General features: G+C 43.2%; 1 protein-coding gene across 1 annotated transcript in view; it reads left to right on the top strand.

The window, feature by feature from the left end:
* The first annotated feature begins 10,965 nt into the window (after positions 1-10,965).
* LOC147428257 (uncharacterized) overlaps positions 10,966-23,316 on the top strand; it is a 51,358-nt gene continuing 39,007 nt past the window's right edge. Inside the window, exons 1-3 of the mRNA XM_086497303.1 lie at positions 10,966-11,098; positions 12,714-12,845; positions 12,950-13,031. Of these exons, the coding sequence (XP_086353429.1) occupies positions 12,723-12,845; positions 12,950-13,031 (205 nt within the window). The 5' untranslated portion in view covers positions 10,966-11,098; positions 12,714-12,722. The remainder of the gene's footprint in view (positions 11,099-12,713; positions 12,846-12,949; positions 13,032-23,316) is intronic.

The raw sequence follows: 23,316 nt of genomic DNA, 5'->3' as shown, positions 1-23,316 counted from the left end.
GCCATTTATGACCGGCCGGCCAGTTTGTACTCAAATTGACCATTCAAGAAATCTATAAATGAAATACGTGCAAGAGGGAAATGATCACTCTTGCACAGGGGGAGATTTCACCCAGTGTTTGTGTTGCTCTTCTCTCCTCTCCTCTCTTCTCTCATGCCGTGCTGGCGTAGCACTCCGCTCTAGGAGGTGTGTCTGCATGCACTCTCTTACACTCTCTTGCTCACAGTCTCTCTCTCTGTTTGTGTATGGCTTCGATTCTGTGCTACGAGACTCGTCAGATATGCGGATTTGTCGGTTTTATGGTTGCAACGTGTTATTTTGCTATTTTGCAGGGAACTCCACGCCTTTGTCTGTAGCAATGGTATCAGCGCATAGGCTACTTTCTACAAATTGAAGATCTTGATAATGAAAAGCTAAGTATTATACTTTCTTTTAATAATTGTTTGTCTATTCTTCTTCTACTTGCACATGCCTTTGAACGATTAAACTTGTAGAAATTAGTGTTAAACATAGTGAATAGCTAGTGGTTTTAGGATTGGCTAATTACCCCTGAAAACAACGCAATTGTTTTAATGACGCATAGGAGGTTTTAAATGTTTAAGGGTATTTATGCCAAAATATTGTAGATAGGATTAGATTAAGAATGTAGAGGTACATAAATTGAAAGAGACGGTGTATCTACCTATGATCGGATTCTATAAAACAGAAAGTACAGAAGGCGAAGAAGAGAAGTAGCAACGAAGCTCCAATGTCATAGAGATTAAGCCCAAGAGACCTTTGGAAGAATCCAGCTTGAAGAGGTTTGTCCAAGTTGTGAAGAAGAAGCAGAGAATAAAAATCCATGTAGTCTTTTAGCACTGTAGAAATATATGGAAGTCCCTTCAACTATACGTAAGTTTGAAGAAGTAGGTCTTTTGCGACTTGTTTGGAAGATCTCTTCCATAAGCTTTGAGCTCAAGGGCTCAAGGAGGCTCTAGAAAGGGATTTGATGAACAATTAAATTGGAAAGTTTGCAGAGTCGACTTCAGCTTTGAGTCATAGCGGGAACCAACCTTGAGAAGGGTTCAACAATTCGAACGTGAAAAAAATAAAATAAAATAACTAATAAATAATTCTACTGCTCGCGGCAGCATAATCGGCAACATGCAACAATAATCGCCCCAACCAGCTCGTCCCTGTGTGCATCATCGTTATTGTCGTGCCACAGTAAGTACATCAGACAAGTTGCACATCGCTACCAACAGCCGTTTGATGCCATCATAGCTAGCATCGTGAGCACCATGTAAGGCAAAGGATATCAAAACAGCTAGCGACGTCCATTTTTTTTTTAATTCTATTTGTTTCCTTTTCATGCTCAGGAAGCATGTAACCAGTTGTTTGCAGTGCACATAGCCGCCCCACGTCTCCCCCTTTATCTCTCACTCAGCTCTCGGCCAGACGCATCGCATGACAGGTGCCGAACCACTCGACCCCCAACCACCAGTAGGCAAGTAGTGGAACAAAACAACCATGTATGCAGTGCCGTCAACTAATTTAGTGCCAGGCTGAGCCACACACACAATCGAACTCTCTCTCTCTCTCCCACGATCACGAGCCACACTCTACAGCCGTGCCTACCCCAGCAACCCTCGGAGTCGCAGTCCCACTCTCTCGCAGTCGGACCCACCATCTTTTTTATGGCCATACAAGGGCGCAGTTGATTGCAACACACATGTCTTCAGCCCACACATGCAGATGATCACATGCCGCCATCGAGTGTGTGTCCACTCTCTCTCTCTCTCTCTCTCTCTCTCTCTCTCTCTCTCTCTAGCTCATAAGCTGCAACAGCCCATCAACTCTCTCTCCCTATCCTCCCCGCCATGCAGCTACTCCCCTAGCACAGCCTGTCCAATCACACTCACCACTCACTCCCTCTTCATATAAAACAATCACGCAGCGTTTCACTCTCTCCCTATCTCACACACACACACGAAAATTGCCCTCATCACCCCCCCTCTACCTAGGAGTGCCAACATGATCCCCACCACCCCTTTCACTCTTGCCTGCCAACCAACATGCACTCACAACCGTTCTCCCCACTTTCCTGTATCGTGTAGTAGCAACAACAACCTCCATTCTTCACTCGGCTCAAGTTGGCCGCCACCTCCTCCACTATCACACGCCCCCCTCGTGCCTCCACCGTGCATAGCCACATGCGTCATTTTGCTGCTGCGATGCTACCCTACCACTCACTTCCTTCACATAACCAATCGCAGCCGATGCAGATGAGCTTAACCGATGGACGGACTTGGGAGCTATCATCAGGGCGTCAATAATATGAGGCAAGGAGTCGTAACCACACCCCTCAGCATACATGAAGCCGTCCTGCCCACCATCCCACCCCACCTACCCACACTAGCAGCAGTACCCTACATGGCTCCTTTGCGCGGTGTCCGGGACAAAACAATTTAACAAAGGGACAAACCCAGAAGCTGCTCAACTGTGAGCATTGAGCAGACCCTTGCTGGAAGCCCTTGCACGAACGATATTAAGGAAACTTTTTGAAATTCGAGGGGCATTTTGGTACTTTTCCCAAAATATTATCCGGATCTTCCTCTCCAGACATTATGTCAAGAGATACAAGGTAGCCAATGGTTTCTTGTGTGAAAATTGCGGGAGCATATTCATCATACACATGGCTAGTTTCTCTAGAATGGCTAGTTTTGATAGTCCAGCCTTGCATTCTTTCAAAAGCGTTTCTTCTGCGAGTCGAACTCTGTGGACATAAGCTACGCCTGTCATTAGAGGTCTCTCCAACTCTCCAAGGAGATCCGTGCAGTGTATTCAGCCTGATCAATTACCACTTGGGTGTGCCTTGAGATAGAAAGTGGACACCAAAACAGCAAGAGTATGCACATGGTTGATGCTCACAAAGTCAAGGTAACCAAGGATGAGCTTTTCAGTGTGTCGTCCCTACACAAGGATGTAGACGCAAAGGTGGAGCATGTCCAGATGATAGGAGTTAGACGCTTCCATGATGGATTAGCTCTAATGTAGTAGGGCTTCATTTGTCATCTTTAGCAACTTTGAAGGATATAATACCCACAGAACACCTTTAAAAAAAGCTCTCTCTCTCTCTCTCTCTCTCTCTCTCTCTCTCTCTCTCTCTCTCTCTCTCTCTCTCTCTCTCTCTCTCTTCCCCAATACTCCCTACAATGGTGGACATTGACAACGCTCTTCCATGACTAATGCAATACTTTTTGCGATGACGCCTAATGCCAGGCATCCACGGGACTTGACGATGATGACGACGTTGATTTTAGTCTATTTTTGTACCCAGACATTGTATTAATTCCATAAGGATTGTCTCACTGTTTTCGTAGGTTATTTTTGTATTTTAAAGATGGGTACCATAATATTTCATTTCATTTCTCTCTTTCTTTTCACAACCCCCAACCACCCCCTACTATTATGTCCTGATAACTGACGTCAATCATGTTATATTTTTCACAATTCTGCAATGTATAATAATCCACTAATTGCATTGAATATATATATATATATATATATATTTATTTATTTATTTATTTATTTATTTATTTAATAATAATAATAATAAATACATTAGAGAACACACATCTACCTGGTACTTGAACAATGCAACAGGCAGGGCTCATATATAATTTGGATGCTAGTATCATACACTAACCACCCTCAGAATTGCAGCTTATCTCGAGCAATTTTGTTCATTCTAGTTGAACATGGTCACTAAGTTGGAAAGCAGTTTTTCAATGAAACTTTCAACCAAAATTAAGTGCTTCAACATTGTTTGAACACAAGTTGCCCTCTTGCAACTACTCATAAACTTAATAAGTTCTTGCTATTGCTATTAAAATATTCATAATTGTGTTCTATGTTTACTTAGCATTGTTTTCAAATGAGTCTACCTAAATTTTAAATTACACACTCTTTGTGCATTATATTTCCACTTTTCATGCCAATCGTAAGCAAATATATCCCACATTCATGTCGACTTCTCACTGTTAACATGGCATGTCCCCTATATGTCTATCACTATGAGTGTTCCCATTTTGTACAAATTCTCTTTCGAATTATCAGTTTTACAAGCAACCGACTCCAGATATTCCGACTTTTGGCCACGTAAATTCAGTGTATGATTAGATTGTTGTTGAATTTTAACACAAATTTATTTTTAGTGCTTTGTTTTTTAGAAAATTAATAGTGATTTGATAAATTAATATTTAATATATTTGATTTCTTTTAAGTGAGTCTTTTTGCAGATATTCTCACACTCCTATAGATACCCAAGCATCTTTGTAGCAGGCAATAATTTTTTTCAGATGGTTTTAAGAAGACAAAACTTCTTTACTTGTTTACATTATGTTGCAAAATCCATTGTTTCTGATGTCATGGGTTCTACTTTCTTTGATTGGACTCTTCTTGAGATGACTTGTCATACCACTACTTACATGAGCTCAGTTGGTGTGCAATGATCGCTAACATTTGGTACATGCTTCCATACTCTATTCCAATTTCATATCAGACAGATCATTTTAATTTTCACTTTTTATGCCATGTCTAGTCCATTGGTCACAGGCACACAGATTCGCCGATTTAGGCAGTGTGTCAATGCTCATCTTTGTGTAGATTCGCCGATTTAGGCAGCACATTGATAAATTGCAGATTCATCACTTTTACACAATACCAAATGCAGATTCGCCGATGTAGACAGCATTAGTACAGATTCGCCGATTTAGGCAGTAAGTCGGGTGTAGATTCGCCGGTTTAGGCAACACCGATCACAAAATCATGCTGCAGTGGCTGACCCCCATTGTAATTGGCATGATTTTGTTACCCAGGTATAGAAAATGAAAGATATTTTGGATATGGATTATATTTGGAATTGCAATTGGAGTTGGATTCTCTATATGATGATTTTTGTCGCAACAATATTTATGGAATTGCAATTGACATTGATGAGAATTGACTTATTAAATGATGAGTGTGACCAATGATATCCTGATTAATCAGGATATGACATATATTGCTTATTTTAGTGGTATGGGACACTAGAATAGGTAGTGTGTGGATGACGGCAGGCATATGCAATGTTATTTAGTTTCACTATTTTTATTATATGTTTTTTTTAAACACAAATTTCTAATCACTATTTTTGACAAGTATTGTTTGCAGATTCTTATCTTTGCAATTGAGGACAATCACTTTCCAACGGAGAGGTATGTTATGGAATTGATATTTTGGTATTTACTGCAGCTGATAGGTGGAAAAGTCTTGATCGAGCTAGGCCTATGTGAATGGATATATATTTTATGTACATTTTATTATTCAAGTGCTCTTTTATGAGCTTTGGCCATTTATGACCGGCCGACCAGTTTGTAATCAAATTGACCATTCAAGAAATCTATAAATGAAATACATGCAAGAGGGAAATGGTCACTCTTGCACGGGGGGAGATTGCACCCAGTGTTTGCATTGCTCTTCTCTCCTCTCCTCTCTTCTCTCACGTCGTGCTGGCGTAGCACTCCACTCTAGGAGGTGCATCTGCACGCACTCTCTTACACTCTCTCGCTCAGAGTCTCTCTCTCTCTCTCTCTCTCTCTCTCTCTCTCTCTCTATCTGTTTGTATATGGCTTTGATTTTGTGCTACGAGACTCGTCAGGTATGAGAATTTGTCGGTTTTATGGTTGCAATGTGTTATTTTGCTATTTTGCAGGGAACTCCATGCCTCCGTTTGTAGCAGTTCCGATTCACGCAACTTCCATCACCAAAAAGCAAGAAGAGGGGTCAAATTGCAGAGGTTATCACCCATGTTCATTTCCTTCTTGATGAGAGATACACTCTCCAATCAAAGCTTAAGGCCCTCGCACGCACACACACACACACACACAAGCACCTCAACTACACAACACCCACGCACCATTGTAAGTTGCAGCAACAAGGGCTTCCTTCTTCACAACTGAAAACCTCAACTCACGATCCCAAGCTGATCAAATTTTAGCTTCTCTTCATATTTTTAAATCACTTACTCACTCTTTGATTTCTCCACACTTTTATGTACAAAAACAACAAAATTATGTACCCCCCACAATTGGCCCACATGCGTAGAGATAGTTCGCACACACCGTGTTCTATATAGTCTTGATATGTTGCCTATGAAGTTTGGAGTCAGTCAGAGTTGATTTTCTCAAGGATTTTTATGTGATTAGGTGAGAGGTTTGTACAATAGAAGGTTGAGATTTTGAGAGATCATTAGGAAAATTATGAACCCTCTAGGGGTCCTTTGAAATTAAGGTTAATTAGAGGCCATGCAATGAGAAGAGGGTGGTGGTCATACTCTATGCCCTCAAAAAAGTAGGGGGACAAATTAGTCTTACACTTCTTAATGGCCTCTTACCTAGTGAGAAGGTGGGGGACGGGGGGGCACTTGGAACCTACAAGTTTCTCTCCTTTTTGACCTTGTTGTGAAGAACTCAAAAATTTGAAATTTTAAAAATTTACAAAAATCAAATCTGATCTTCTTAAACCGCCCGAAACGTATTTCATTATCAAAAAAGCATTTTTTGAGCTCCAAAACTCAAAACGTGCACCAAAAACCCCTAAAATTCAAAAAATTTCAAAAGATTTTGAAACATCATTTTCTACTATCCAAAGCCCCCCAAAACTATTCCATACCTAAAAAGTGATTTTCTCTCTCTAAAATCCCTTTTCCAAGCCCTCCTTGATTGCAACCTTCCCAATCACCCTCTACTCCAATACTCTCTCTCTACTACCATCTACATTGTTGCAGCAAGGAAGCTCCTCTCTCCTCCCCTCCCACCTCCCATTACCACACCAAGCAAGGTTTATCCACGTTCTCTTATCTCCATTGCCACCATGCTCCACCCCCCTTCTGCCACTACCACCTCCCATTGGCACACCAAGCAATCTCATTCCCTTTCTCCCACCTGCATTGTAGCAACAAGCAAGGTCCTCCTCCTCCTCCTAATTTTTGGTTGCTCACCCATGGCCAACTCTACTCTGCAAAGGCGGCCAAAGGATGAGGTCACAACACTTGCATGCCACAATACAAGAGGCATAGATGGTGAGTGGGTGTCCCAAGAGTTCACCAAAGGGGCTTGGGTATACATGCAACCATCTGCTATTGGCCCTCACTGTGTTTAAAATCGTGCAAACTTGGATCATCATTGGAAAGAAAAGCTCCTTGGCTTCAAGAATCGCAGGGACAAGAAAAACCGGATCTTCACACCTTCTTCACTCGTCTCCCCGATCTTGACGCCACAAAATTACTCTCCACACGGATGCATTTATTGAGATTTCAGTGTTCATGGAGGAGCACATCATAAAATATGCCGTATCTATCCCCCCACATGCAGGGAACTAGGTGCCTTGAGATCACTTGCGCTACATTCACATAGGTGACATCCCATTTTCCAAGCGGTTGAGATGATTCCAAGAAATTGCCGCCGAAAAGATGTGACAAATGCTAGCAAACCAAGATACCTAGGCAGAGAGACACAAAATGTCTCTACCACTAATGATGGGAGCAAGAGCATTTACTAAATGAGGCATAGATTTTGTAGGACTTATAGCACCTCCTGCATATCACACACATACTCGATACATCATAGTGGCCACCATGGATTATTTGACTAAATGGGTAGAAGCAAAGGTAACACAAAAAAGTGATGCAAGGATGATAGTACAATTCCTGTATGAGAATATCTTTACAAGATATGGGCTACAAATTGAAATAGTTGGCAATAGAGGGACTCATTCTATAAATGAAGTGATAGAATTCTTGCTAGATGAATTCATGGTAGTTTATCACAAATCAACACCCTATCACCCTCAATCTAATGAGCACATTGAGACACAAACAAAATCTTACGCACAATGCTCACAAAAATAGTAGGTGAATCAAGAGCGGATTGGGACCCAAAGCTACATTCAACTTTATGGGCATACTGAGTAGCTTACAAAACATCAACTGAAATGACACCTTTTAACATGATGTTTGGTCGTAATGCCATATTGTCCATAGATTTCTTGGGCACAACCCCCTATCTACAAATTCTAAAGAACCCATATACCCCTCTTTCTACGGTGCTTCTATAGTCAACATGACCCCCTCCGTAATATGTGTACGGGTTGTAAATATTGTCATTTTAAGAAATTTTGATAGTTCCATTTGTACATTGACACTAATTTCAAAATTTTGATAGTTTCATTTGTGAAAATGGGGACTTTTTACCCTATCCAGGGCAGCTATGCCTTAGTGCACCATGACCAATGTGGACCCCATTCCATTTTTTTTGGGGAGTTATTGAAAGTATTCACGTTTTCTTGTGTTAAAAAATGAGAGGACCCGTGGGAACCCCATACATGTCCCTTATCGCTCTAGCTCCTAAGTAAGTGGTGTACAATGCAAGGACATCTAATTCAAGCGCTTAAACATTCTCCACCTAGTAGCACGACAAAGTACATCCAATGCTTGCACCAACTTCCATAACCACACTCTCCTTGCACAACTTTCACACTCCCTGCACTTCCTCGGCCAACACGCGTCCATAATGGCCTACCTAAGTGCATTATGTGTACACCAAGCTATGGCTCTCTTAAGCCTTTGTATGAATCTTCATCTCCATGGTGGTTGCGTTTCCAAGAGCGCCGCCTCGCTCTGATATCATTGCTAGGGGCAAGGATGGGCTTGCACCCTTGGCCATGAAATGTAACCATTGACCTTTCCATGATGGAGAAGGAAAAGAGAGAGATAGAAGGGGAACATGTTGACACAAAACAAAAGAGATGGAGACGTTGACATACAGACACATAATAGTACACAAAGAAAGGAAGGAAGGATACATAGGAAGGAAGATGACATAAAGAAGCTCCATAGCCCAATACATAGGTTAAGAGAGGGGAAAGGGAAAATTAAGAGCATCTCACGCCTAAAGATTGTAGCCCCAAACTCCACAACACCTCTTGTGGGGTTTGGTATTTAAATTTTTGTTATTTCGGTGCCAAAAATTGGAGACCCCTCTTTACACTTAGTTCCACTTTAGTGATCTTTGAGTGGTGGCTATCACTTATTGCACAACCCTGCATAGGGTGGGTTCTCATTGATTATTTACAAGCGAGCCATAGTGGCTTATTGGCAAAATCAACTATAACACTATGCAAATGAAAATGGTTGAGAGGATAATTTATTGCCGGCGTCTTCTCCTCAACTCCCAAAGTTCCAATTTACACATCTTCAACTCATTATTAGTAAAAATAAAAGACAACACAATAATTAACCATTACACACCAGCTATCCCAATTGTAGTTAACCACCTACAACAGGAGGATGCCCAATCTCAGAACACTCGAACACGAGCTATTGCTCTACTATAAGTTGTTCAATTGACTCGGCCAGCTATGAGCTACTCAATTGCCTTTGAACATGGGTTGTTGCTCAGTTGGCTACTCATTAGACAAAAAACACAAGTATATTATTAGCTTCTTCAATTGCCTGGCCTAATCTTCAGCGCCACGAGAAGCCTTTCTTACAAAAAATCAGACGAGCATAATATTATGCTTAATCAGATGGTTTATGTAGGCTAATGCTAGAGGCGGTTTCCACGGAATGAAGTTAGTTGCACAGTAAGGACAACAAAAGGATCGGATAGTAGATGATGAGCGAGTAGCCAACTATGGTTCTAGACTCAAGTTTTGGTTCTCGTGAGAGAACGTGCATTCAAATTCCAGTTCTGGACAAAGTGTAACATGAGTGGTAGGTCACGGTGGGATTTGAAGCCGTAGTCTGACTATGGCGAGGGTGATGGTCAGTGAGTAGGGCCTCACGCACAACAAGGTTGCTGACCAACGTAGTTAGATAGAGTTGGCTAGTAGATGGAGTTGATGCCAAGAGAGTAGCACAGTGCAATCAAAAATTGGGAGTAGCTAGCATGCTTGGCAACCAACCCAGTTGGGAACATGTGTGGTTGGCTGCTCTACTATCGTGTGCTTGATCGAGCTCTACTCTCAAGCGACTATCACAACGTGCTTGATCGAGCTTTGTTCTCAAGCTACACACAGACAGACAGACACACACACACACACGCACACGCGCACGCACACGCGCACGCACATGTACGTACACACACACACACACACACACACACGGAGCTACCACCACCCCCCTATTGTGGACCCGTGAGGGCGCCGCCTCCCTGCATGGTAAACTCCCATTTTTATTGACACCACTTGACCCTCTTGACCTTTGTCATGAATAAGAGGCAATTCCCACACTAGGCCACGACTCCCAAGCTCCGAGTGAAGGCGTGGCATCCACCCAACTATAGGATATATCACACATACTCATCGACCAAAGCATAACAAATCACCTTCAAGGTGAAAGAATAGGTAATTGAATGTGGAGAGAGGCCTTCCCTTCACATCTAGGCCAAATCAGCCCAAAGTTTCCTTGCCACATCCATGAGGGGCATATCTTGCAATTAACGCGCCCCACGAGACGACATCCCAAAGAGGATCCCCATCAAGATCAACCTGAGAAGGTCAACCATGCAAGTGTAATACTCTTTGTTTGGCTAAAAGCCCATATTATCTCCTCATGTTGTAAAGAAGCATCTAGACCCTATCCAACAAAAATGTTGCATCCAACAAAAAAACCGCACAGCTTCCTTGGTCAGCCCTGACTGGGCATATCCTCGTCTTGCAAGAAATCTCACTTCACATACAGACCAAAGCTTCCTCGCCATAGCCATGCTCAACATATTTTGCAACCAATATGCTCTAGGAGACCGCATTTTGCAGTGAGATCTCATCTATAACTTTTAGTGCTCTAATGTGGTGCTAAAGTTTTGAATGCGAGCATACAGCTAACGAAGTAAAAACCGTGCGGCAGACACGTGGATCAACCTGGTGCCAAAGTTTTGAATGCAACCTAACTCCTATCTAACGAATTAACTTGAGTTCGAGACCCTTCTTTGGATACGACGCTAAAGTTTCTCCTCCCTCCCTCCCTCCCTCCCTCTGCGTCATACGAAACAGAGCAAAACGCCGATTCTGAGATGAGGTACGCCGACTCTATCATCGCTCTCTTTGCATGCAAATGCGAATTTGCTTGTGAAAGTTGTAAGATTAAATGATAAATGATAATCTGAGGGTTCCTGGGGGTCTTGATCGTATAATGCTGCCCGACACCCTCCGTTGATGTTGAGCATCGTTCTTTTGCTCGTATGCGTTCACTCCTCCATCCAGTCATGTGCAAACACCCCCGGGCTCGCCTCATCAACCGATCAATTGTGTGTCTTCCTCATGATTACAGAGAAAGTTGCGATTCTGTCAAATGCCCCACCTCGTATGCCTACTTTTTCTTCTAGAGACAGAATTGGTAAACATTTTTCGACGCGAGACCTTGCAGAACTAAATTGGCAACGCTGCAAACACAGTTGAACAAAAATGTGCAAGCAGGAAAAACTTTTAGAGATGTCGGGAGCCTCTTGGCAAAGGTTCAAGATTCGATCGCCTACAAGATGGGATATCTTGAAGTTCTTAAACAATCCTATGGTGCCTTCATATTTTTTGATGTGCAAAGCTGCCCTTTGTTTCCATCTTGTATTACCATGTCCACAAGGATGTCAGATCCACCTTTTCTTTTGATGTGATTTATTTTTCCAAAAGGGTGATTATGAGACACTGAATTCTAGCAAAAAAAGAGGATCTATGAAGAAGAAACCACATTAGGAAAAGAAGAAACTAACAACTTTTTTTCAGTCAAGTTTGCTTTGCCAAGGGTTGTTAGAAGTATCTGACTAATAGAAAAAATTTCTCATATATTCGATCTTTTGAATTATTGGCATTTCCACATTTGTTCCATGCCAATTTATTGCAACCATTTAATCTTTGAAAGAATTATTATCTATGAGATGAACATAATTGTGAATCCATTTTGTAGATAAATCTAACTTTTAAGGGAAACAATCAAGAGAGGTTCTAGATTCAAAACAGATATTACCAAGGATTTTAACATTGTCCAGCTGTGGATGCTTATTAAGATCTTTGTGGGTGCTATCATTAAGGCTTCAAATGTAGTCAATATAGATCTTCACATTGAAATTGAGTCAACCATCAACCACCTTGCACACGTCAAGCCATAGAGGCACATACGACAAGCACAAGAAACATACATCAATCTCATCTCCCCGCGTATAGAGTCAATATGGGCTCACCCTCTGGTGGGCGTGGACAATAGCTCTTTTATGACAATGGCTTTTATCATAAATACCATATCAAGCCACATCATAGTGCCGTGTCATCTGCTGGTGATACATGTAGCATTTTGATGAACCAAAGATAGTTTGTGTGTGGGAATATATGATGGAGCTTGCTCGGGTCCCCTTGTTCGTGGATCTTGCATACGATCAGTCACCTAGAAAACCAAGTTTCCAATGTCCTTGCAATGTGTGGGAAACATCCTTCAAAATCTGTCAAGCTTCGATCTGAATTGTTTCATTGTGTGTATGTCTTGAATATGGTCAGACACATTTAAGAATAAGCAATGGGCAACAAGAAGCAACTATTGAGCCTTGCAATGTCTGGAAAACATCCTTCTAAATATATCAAGAAATCAGTTTTTTTTTTTGGGTGGTTTAATATTAAAGTAGCAATGCCATTTTGATCTGTTTCAGATTGTCAAAATGCTGACATCAACCAGGAAAGTGAAGGATGACTTTATAGGAGGAAGAGATTTTTCGAGAGTTCGACGTTATGACGATGAAGCAAGAAAAGCGAGAATTTTTGCTTCAAATGCCCCAATCGCAGTAAGTTGACTCAGAAACTTAGGAGGTGTGCATTGATACTTTGCCTCATACCAAAGCCTTTGTTTCTTACCATTGTATGTGGGCCTTTTCTGCAAAATTCAAAGATTGATGTTAACAAATTGGACGATCAGCTAAAAGAGAAAGAAGAGCAAAGGCACCAGAAGGAACTATCACTTAAGGAAGAGGGTATTTTTAAATGACTGCCAATATTTGCATGCTAACTTGTTTAAGGGTTCCTTTTTTGCAGACACAGATTAGTAACCATGCTACATCTTGCTCCATTCAATTACTATGCATCACCTTCTCTAAATGAACTTTTTGTTCAGAGAATTTCCTTTGCTGCAAGCAGATTGGTTATGGTCTTCGACTTGTCAGAATCATTTAAGCTGCTAGGATCCACTGAATCCTTTTTGACTTCTCCACAAGTTTCTTTTCTTTGAGAAAACAAGAGGCATGTACGACTTCATTAACAGGCACAAGATACATTTTCAGTGAGAGGGTATACAGACAACAACGAGGCAAGGAAACGGAGGTAAAGCAGATGCGTTGTGTACGTTTTCAGTGAGAGAGTATACAGACATCATGGAGGGAAGAAAATGGAGGTTTTCTCTGTCGACTATTAGTATATTCTCTGGGGTTTTCTGTTGAGCGTGGACTAATGGAGCTCAGGCATCTTACTGGAGTTGGGACCTATTTTCTGTCTACTACTGGTATACTTTCTGACCCAATGTGGGCTAGTGAAGCTCGGGGATCTTACAGGAGTTGAGACCTCGGAAAGAGACTTGGGTGTTGGTTTGGTTGACGTGTGCTATATATCTTCACGCGAAGAGTATACAGACATCAACGGGGGAAGGAAATGGAGGCATCAGATTGCAACTGGAAGCAAAAGTGGCGATAAACAGAACTAGAAACAGCTGAAAAAATAATCCCTGCACAAGCTGAGCTTCCCTCTCAGAAGCACTCGCCCCCTACATAGGCACCCTTGGTAGTATGTATTTTTGTATCAATGAGGGAAAGTGTTTACAACTGCTCACGCCTCTAAATTTACAGGTTATGTGGTTGCTAAACAAAGCACACAGTATTGTCTAAAAACAACTTTTGTGTTGGCTGCCACATCACCTGCATCCGTACCATACGGACTCACACCAGCATCTGGCCATACAAGCTTCCACGTCAAAATGCTGGCCATGTAATCAATCTTGCTGTGTTCTCTCTGTGTGTTGCTGCTGTATGGTGGTGCCATGTCAACAATCATCACTTTGTGACATATAATGCCACAAAGTGATGATGTGTGTAATGGGTTTGGACACTCCCAAGTGAGAAATCAATAGTAGCAACACACGACAGAAACTTCAAATTCATTGAACTTCAATATATATATAGAGAGAGAGTTGACACAGCCCAACGGAGTTCCGTGCCTAGGGGTATTGGCCCCAAAGTCTAGCGCCCCTTTCGGTATTTCTTTATCATTAATCATTGCAAAGTACAACTCTCGAGGGACCTCTGCTCTTAGAGACTGCGTCCAGATGGGCCCAAAGACTGGCACCCCTTCCAATATTTCTTTATTATTGCTTCTTCGCAAAGGGACACTCCCCGAGGGTCTAGCTCTCTTCGAGAATCGGCGTCTAGATGCTCCCAGAGTGAGGCCCCAAGGGTCCTTATAAACAGCACCATCGATAGCCCAAAATGAAAGCCCCAAAAGCATCAGTTCTAAAAGCACTTGGCACCAAAAGCATCTGCTTCCAAAAACTTGCGCTAAAAATTGTCCAAAACAGCCAATGCAAATCGCGGAAATTTGTACAGCCTGCCATGTCAGGATGTTAGCACAAATTTTGGAAATCAGCCATCAAGCTTTTGATATTTAGGTTTTAGGTGTGACAAACTGCCGATGAGTTGCTGAAGACTCTAGCCAACCTGCAGATCCCGGCCAAGGGGCCTAAACCCTAGCAAAAGCAGAAGAAGATGAAGTCCTCACCAACTTATAGATCCTCACCAAGTGGCCTATTATTAATATAGGGTTAGTTAATCCTAACCCCCAACAACTTATGGGATCCCGACCGATGGGGCCTAAAAGTAAAGCAGACACACACAATAATAGTTTGCGTAAAGGATTGATGACGTGGCATGCAATACGGATTTTCACGTTATGCGCTGACCTGGTCGGCTTTATGGACGATTCCGCGTTTTGCGCTGATTGGTGCTGAGTGGCACACTGTACGGACAACCCATGGGGTGCATGCTTTTGGGACGAGATGCTTTTAGACTTGAAGCCTTCCATGTAAACTGTTTTTGGATGGTAAAGGGCCTATAAATATGAACTCCGGGCTCACTCTTTGGCATTCTATCCGCCGGAGATGCAGAGAAATGCCGCTAGTGTTGTACCTTGTTGAAGCAATATAAAGAAATACTGAAAGGGACGCGCCACAGTTTGGGGCTAGTGCACTCTAGGGTGGAACTTCGCTACTCCGTGTCTTGTGTAAAGTGTCTTTCTCTCAGTTCAATTGTTTTGAAGTGTCTTTAAACAAGTATCAACATTGCAAGAACTTATTGACCATGCTGCGGTCGAATACAAGTTTATGAAAGGGAAGCTCGAGTGAGAATCCTCGGCCACAATGAACAAATCCCCTGGATTCTCGTGACAGTCAACCACAGAGGCCTCGTTTGACGCTACAGCAACGAGAAACTTTATTATAAGAACACCGATGCTTTGGATGTTTTAATCAAGGCATACTTTTTATAATTGTTCACAATGAACAGATAGACCCGCAGAACCTATCCTTGCTCTGACAGGCGACAGATCTTCAGGACCACCTCCGGCTAAGCAAGCTAGACCTACAATTGGACTTGTTCATGACATTTATGGCATTAATCTCCAAAGTTCCAATGAATTGTGCCGAGCTTATGGCAAGATCAACGGCTTCAAAGCACTTATCTTCTTTGACCCAGTAGCCACCGAGAATTCCATTCATCCAGACTTCCTCAAGCAGATGGACTTTGAGTACGATCCTCAAGCCGGAGTTCTTGAAGCCGAACTAGCCACTAGGAAAACTCAAAGTGTTACCCCTCATTGGTGCTGTTCTAGTCACTATCCAAGGATACCATGGAAAGGCAGACGTCCACATCATGAAGTTAGGTATTTGTAGTGCTTTCTTGGGCATGCCTTGACATGACAAGAATGATGCGACACTCCAGATATGGAATCGTACAATCACTTTGATGCAGAAAGGAAAGCCAATCGCCCTTAAAGTTCAACTGTCTGAAGAAAACCGTGTGAATAATTACTTTGTATTTAGATACTTTTTGAACTTTGTTTAAAAATTATTATTTGGAATTTGTTTGAAATGGATGTTATCTATTTTGAACTTGTATTGGTGCCGACTTGAGAATGCTTGATTTTGGTTTCAGTGCTTTTGGTAACATTTTGTTACTCATGGCTGGGGCTTTCCTGGGAGGAGTACCAGGGGGAAGAATTGATGCTTGATAATGTTTGGCCCTTACTGTTTATGTTATTTGCAGGAGGAGTAGTGCATGATGGCAAAGTGGTATTTTAGTCATTGCCCGAACCTTCTTGGTTATTTGCTGGAGAAGTATTGAGAAGGAAATTAGAAAGAGTTTGAGCAGCATTTTCTCTCGAAACGTCCAAGCGATGCAGGCTACGGTCTGGGGCGCGTTTGGTTGTAAAAGGCTCCTATATCTCATGGCCTTGACCTTTTTACGTTATTTGCGGGAGGAGTGATGATAGGATCATTGAATAGCTCCGAGCGTGGACCTGGATGGTTATTTGCGAGGGGGGTGTTCATCTGTGACTATGTGTTTCTGTGTCTTGTAACATGCATATGTAAACATCTATGTTGCATCGTGATGTGCCATGGTCCTACTTGGGTGAGATTGCTTGGGTATGTAACTTTAGCATCATGACACCCATTACAGATTAGCGTGATCTGGGTGTGATGGCTAATTTTGCTACGCGAGAATATCAAGAGCTCCGATATGGAATGAGAAAACGGGACGACTCTTGGAATGACCATCGGATATTATTTTTCTAACTTGAGTTGTTTTGCAGATAGAATCGTGGACGATTACTCTGCTTTCAAGAAGGGAGGATGTAACAAACTTGGACACTCCCAAGTCAAGATTCTACCGCAACACAACTGAGATTCACTTCAAAACAGTACACAATTTACACTTGATTCAACACGGCCTGGCGGAGTTTCGTGCCTAGAGATATTGGCCATAAAGACTGGCGCCCCTTTCGGTATTTCTTTTTGTATGAATCTGCGTTCAAAGTACAAGAGAGTGGGAGGGTTCTCACTCTCAGACTCTGCGTCCAGATGCTCTGAGTTGTGAGACTGATAGTTCTTCTAGCTCTTTTGATTCGAGCGAAGAAGACAAAAAAGGGAAAAAGCGAAGCAAAAAGCAAAGCTTCGGAAAGGGCAAGAAAAAGGCAAAGAAGACTAAAGTTTCTGACAGTTCTACCTAGGACTCATCCTCCGACAGTTTGGACTCTGACGATCACAGGTTTTATGCCAAAAGAAAGCACTTCTACAGAGCCAATCAAAATGATTTCCTCGACAACAAGGGCAAAAAGCCCAAAGAATTCAAAGAGGGAGGACAGGCAATAAAGTTTGAGCACTTTTCAGGGTTTCAAGATGCTCCCAAGACTTTAGCCTTTATCCTACAGTTTGACATAGCATTCTTTGGAGGCCGCTATACAGAGCACTCCAAGATCAGACGGGAGACATCCTTTTTGAAAGGCAATGCACGGACATGGTGGTCCACTCTGTTGTTAAGGAAACAAGCGCGACAAAGTGGTTGAAATTTAAGAAACTCTTTATTTCTTCTTGGCTCACACAAGAATACGAACGAGATGTGATTATTGATTGGAACCATGTTCGGATGGTCAAGACAGAATCATTGGATTCTTACCGTGAAAGATTTTGGGAAATTTTTCTACCAGTTTCATCCTTTAAGAAGATCAGTTTTAGGGAACATATTGAACGATTTAGTTGTGGGCTTCCCAAAGAAATTCGAGACTACTGTCTCGAACAGAAGTCTGAGTCTATACAACAGTTGATGGGACATGCGAAGCGGGGATTTGCTATACATTTGGGTAAATTGACTTACCCATCAGATGAACCTTCAACAAGTCATAGTAGAAACAATCGACGAAAAGATAGACGACCTTCACTGACAGAAGACCAAAGAGATTAATATTTCAAAGCAGGGAATGTTTTGAATGTGGAGAACAAGGACATATCGCTACAAAGTGTCCCAAAAGGACACAAGAATCAGAATGACTGGCACATTGGCAAAAGAGCAGGACGAGGCGATACTCGTTCCAGAACAGCTTTTTTCTGAATTAGCATTATTTTGCTTTATGGATTTATGAAACAAAACTTTTGTTTTGGAAGATGATTTTGAATTTTGAATAAATCTGATATTTTCTGAAAGAATTTGGAAAAAAGAGCAGGACTAAGAATGAGATCGAGCAATGACAGCTCCTGAAAGAACCTGATAACGAATCATGAATCACGTCTGATTCAATGGAACGAATGACTGGACCACTCTGTTCAGTATGAACTTAGTGATGGATTGGGGTCTTCGGAAAAGATTTCTCGGTCACGATAGTGCTTGAGGGAAAAGATTTCTCGCACATGACAGTGCTTGAGGCGGCAAATGACTACTTGCACACGACAGTGCTTGAGTCGAAAAATCTCTATAGACATGATCGCAATATGGGATTAGTTAACTAGACATCAGTGAGGTCCATAATGGATCTAGATGTGGTTACTAAATACGTTGCTGGCAGTCATAGTCTGAGATTTGGAATGATTTTGAATGTGATTTGTCATATGCAGTAATGTGACTGTCGTCTTTGTACATGTGCTAGATGTGTCGTGTCTAGTGCGTAGGTACTAACAGTTAGTGTCTACTAAGACAGTTTATGGCCTCTGTCTGTTTTGTTGGCGTAATCGAGGGCGATTACAATGCTTTCAACAGGGGGGTATGTCACAAATTGGTGACGTGGCATGCCCAGACGCACAGGTAGCAAGGGACAGTTTTCGAAAATTGTGGTGCATTGCTGACGTGGCAGTCGTACGGTGTTGACATGGCAGGGTCGGAAATTCTGTTGGCTGCTGTACGGATTTTCGCAAATCACGCTGATGCTTTTTTTTGAAAGCTTTTTGGGATCAGTTGCTTTTTGAACAATTGCTTTTAATTTGAAAAGCTTTTAAGTTTGAGAGTTTATGTCACGAGGACGTGGCAGTTATTAACCATGTCACAGAGATGTGGCAACTGCTAACCTTGGTTGTTGGTTTCTTTCCAATAGGGTTTATTTTATTTATTTTGAGACCCTCTTTTTGAAGTAGCAAACGGTCGGACATTGTATGGCCAATGTGAACGGTAGATTCACCCGCAGACGGGAAGTGGTCGGCACTGGAATTCGTATGGTAAGAGGATGTCTAGGCTCAGAGCAAGATCATATAGGTCCCCCCGTCGCACTTAGCAAGTTGGTGGATACTAGGAAGTGAACTCAATTAAGGCGTAAAGTCAAGGTGGGACTTCCAACAAAAAGTATCCGACAGTTGGGCCACATTGCATTTTTGGATGCGGTCCCAATGAGGATAGATGGTCAGAAGACCAGTGGGAGCCCAACGGAAGCATCTCCTAAAATTTAGGGAACTGCTATTTTGGGCCACGAAATGTGTTCGCGTCATTACCTTCGGTATGACTAGGGGAACACTTTACAACTCTGCCGCGAAGTCAACTTACGCACCAGTTGAGATATTTTTAGCAGGGAAAGCCCAAACTCGGAAACTGGGCGACGTGTCAGCTTGTGAGCGATTCTGCCACTTTGGGAGGCAAAAACGAGCTGCATATCATCAAAGGGGGCGCCATTTTCAGCCACAGGCGGATTGTAACAGGTACAGAAGCTATGGAATGCTGACCTTGCCCTCTATGCACAGTATGGTGACGGGAGTGATGCCCCGCACGCTACATACTGCTCTCTTTCTCCCCTACGTGCAGTTATGTGATGCCCCACAAGAGGGCTACTCATTTGACTGATGTACAGTTGTGTGGGTTCATGCTTTTGTGCTGAGGCAAGAGCCTCCTTGAGCATGAACAGGGGTAGCTAACTGCTGCTCCAAAGCAGGCACTGGTGAGGGTCATAACCTCACCGTACAGGTGCAAAATCAACGCTGTGTATGCGCTGTAATTTGACTGTTTTTCAGCCATACGGACGCCAGGATCATTGGGAATCGTGCCCCACTGGCAAAGGACAGTTAGGGGACTGTTTGGGGCTGAAAACAGGGCAAAACCCAGTAAATACAGCGTGCTGAATTTACTGTTTTTGGACAGGAATCAGAGGGTATACGACAGTGCAAGCGAGTTCCAGCAGGGGAATTGAAGTTTTGGGGTTGTTATGCTGCCGAAATTTGGCCAAATCAAATGGTATCTAGGTGGATACACGTGAAGGATTCCCAGGACCTTACCTTGTAATTTACCCTCCTAAAGAATAAAGAAATACCGAAAGGGGCGCCAATTTTGGGGCCTACAGGTTGTCGGCGTCTGCTCGGAGCATTCTAGCTTCCGAGCCGTGTGTGTATTCAAGTGTTAACTCCCGTCGCAGGTTCTCTTTGCAAAGTGCTCTGTGTGTGTGTTTAAAGTAAAGAATTTCGGGTGAAAGCCAACGCCTACCGCCCTACGGGCCGGTTTCATGGTTCCATTGCCGGGATATCAATCACTTTTTCCTCAAAGAGTGAGCCTGGATTGTTCAGGGTAAAGACACACAGTGCAAGAACGCGGGGATTACACTATGGCCGACAAGGGGAAGGGAATTATGGAAGAGGGTTCCTCTCCAAAGGACAGACAGGAGATTCCTATGGTTTTTGAGATTGGCGAGAGCTCACGGCCACGTCAGTATGTACCTCCTGTCAACGTGAATGTCCCTCCAGTAGTACAGGGCTTTATGACAGGGCAACTTGAGGATGATGCGTTTAAGACTCAGTTAGTTGCCGCGGTGAATGTCTTTTCGCAGTTGGTGCAGAATCCGAGGTTTATGGAATTCTTGCAAGCGCCACCAGTGCAACAGCAAAATAGGCAACCTACGCCGCGTACGGAGCTTGTTGAAGCTCAAGCCCAGGTACTTCATGAGGCGCAGGAGGAAAGGGAACACTCGCATGTTGCGGAGTCGGGGGCTCCAAAGCAGGTTCCTCCCGTGCTTGAACAGGTGGCTAGAACGCCTATTCCACAGGTTATGCCAGTTCAGCCCGCCACCTTTCAGAGCCAGCATGCTGTCTTGAATGGACAGGGAGCTGGATACCAGGCTATGCACTCAGTTTTTCCACCACCCACGGTACATCCTGGGTATTTCGGGGGTGGATCAGTGTTCCAAAGTATGGCTGGTTATGCGTCTGGAAGTCAGCCGTACATGCCAGGAACAGTGTTCGGGGGTATGCAAGGCATCATGCCAAACCCCATGTATGGTACTATCGGCATGCAGCAAGGTTTCCACGGCAACCAGGGCCAGTTTGGGGTGCCACAGGGTCATTTTGGCATGGCTGGTTTTTCTGGACAGCAGCCAGATATCGCACCTCTGACGCAAAATGTGAATGGCCAACACGTGCCGATCATGCCTAGTACAGTGCCCATGTTGCAGACCATTCCGTATGACAATTTGGGGACACTAGAGAAGCCGAAGGCTTACAAAGAGGGTGGTGCAGCAGTAAAGTTCAGTACCTTCAGTGGTTTCGAGGACAAGACAAAGGCACTCACTTTCCTCCAGCAGTTTGATACAGCTTATGCGGGAGAGAATTTTACAGAGGCCTCGAAGGTTAGGAAAGCTGCCACTTTCTTAAAGGACAATGCGCTTACATGGTGGACGACATTGTTAATGCAAGGACAGGCACCCGCCACTTGGGTTTACTTCAAGCAAATGTTTGCATCTGCTTGGCTATCAAATGAATTTGAAGCCGATGTCCTGACAGATTGGCACCAGCTTGCGGCAGCTTCGTGCAAGAGCTTGCTGGAGTACAATAGGAGGTTTTGTAAAGCATTACTCTCAGTGACCTCCTACAGATTTGTGCCATTGACAGAGCAGATAGAGAAGTATTGTTGTGGGTTGCCTAAAGGGCTTCGCGATTATTGTACAAAGAATAGAGTGGCTACCCTTACTCAGCTTATGGAAGTTGCGAACACTGGTCTTGCCCTGTTGAAAGGAGAGGACAGTGGATTTCCGAGCAGTGATAAAGGAGGGCAGCAGAAGAAAAATTCAGTGAAGAAGCCCTTTGTGAAAACGGCTCCTGATGCGTCACAGGGGTCTGAACAGGCCACCAAAGACAAGGATTCAGCTGGGACTTCTGGAGCGCAGGCAAAGAAACAGAAAAGGAAGCCTTTTGTGCGCAAGTCGCTCGAGGAAAAGAAGGTCCTAATGGCTGAGAACAAATGCTTTATATGCGAGCAGCCTGGTCACTTTTCTATCAATTGTCCACAAAGGAAAAGGCCAGCTGACTCAGAGGATAAAGAAGACCAGAAAGGCAAGAAGCCTAAACCCACGGCAGGTTTAGTGCCAGACATGGTGGGTGACAGGCCCAGCACAGATGCCAGTGAGTTATGCAGGGCATGGGGTAAAGTTAGGGATCAGACGGCACTCATCTTCTTTGATCCAGGTGCCAAAGCCAACTTTATCTCACCAGAGTTAGCTATGAAGCTCGGCATCAAAGCTGAAGAGATGGGGTACACAGCAGAGGCAGGGTTGGCATGTCCTGGCCACTCAGAGTGTGTTACTCCTATCATTGGAAAACTGCGTCTGCATATTCAGTCGTATGTGGACACTGAAGAGTTTTACATCATGCCGTTGGAAGGTTGTGACGCCTTGTTGGGGATCTCGTGGATGTTCCGAGTGCATGGAGTCTTGGATGCCTACAACAAAAAGATCACTGTACAGCATAGGGGCAAAACTCACATCTTGGATGTAAAGCTTAAAAGAGAGTCAGTCCCTATTGTATCTGCTTCTGCTATCACTTCTGTAATAAAGAATCATCTTTCTGTGTACTTGATTTTTGCACGTGATGTCTCAGATAGGGATCAGTCAAATTTATCTGTGTTAGATAAAGAAAGGTCAGCATTTTTGCAAAAGTTTAGTGACTGTTTTTCTGATTCATTACCGTCGCAATTGCCGCCAGAGAGACCTGAGGACCATCGGATAGATTTGGTGCCAGGGTGTAGCCCACCAAATAGACCTCCCTACAGGGTTAGTGCGGCGCAGCAGAAAGAGATTATGGGCCAGGTTGGGGAGTTATTAGAGAAAGGGCTGATTCAGCCTAGTTCTTCACCCTTTTGCTCCCCAGTGCTCCTAGTGCAGAAGAAGGATGGCTCATGGCGCATGTGTATTGATTACGGTGCGTTGAATAAGAATACCATCAAGAATAGGTTTCCTATTCCTCGCATTGATGATATTCTTGATCGT

This window comes from Adiantum capillus-veneris, chromosome 23 (genome assembly GCF_014529385.1).
Source record: "Adiantum capillus-veneris isolate H3 chromosome 23, ASM1452938v2, whole genome shotgun sequence".
Classification (NCBI taxonomy): Eukaryota; Viridiplantae; Streptophyta; class Polypodiopsida; order Polypodiales; family Pteridaceae; genus Adiantum; species Adiantum capillus-veneris.
Note: the sequence above shows the minus strand (reverse complement) of the source record. Positions and strands in the feature narration are given on the sequence as shown.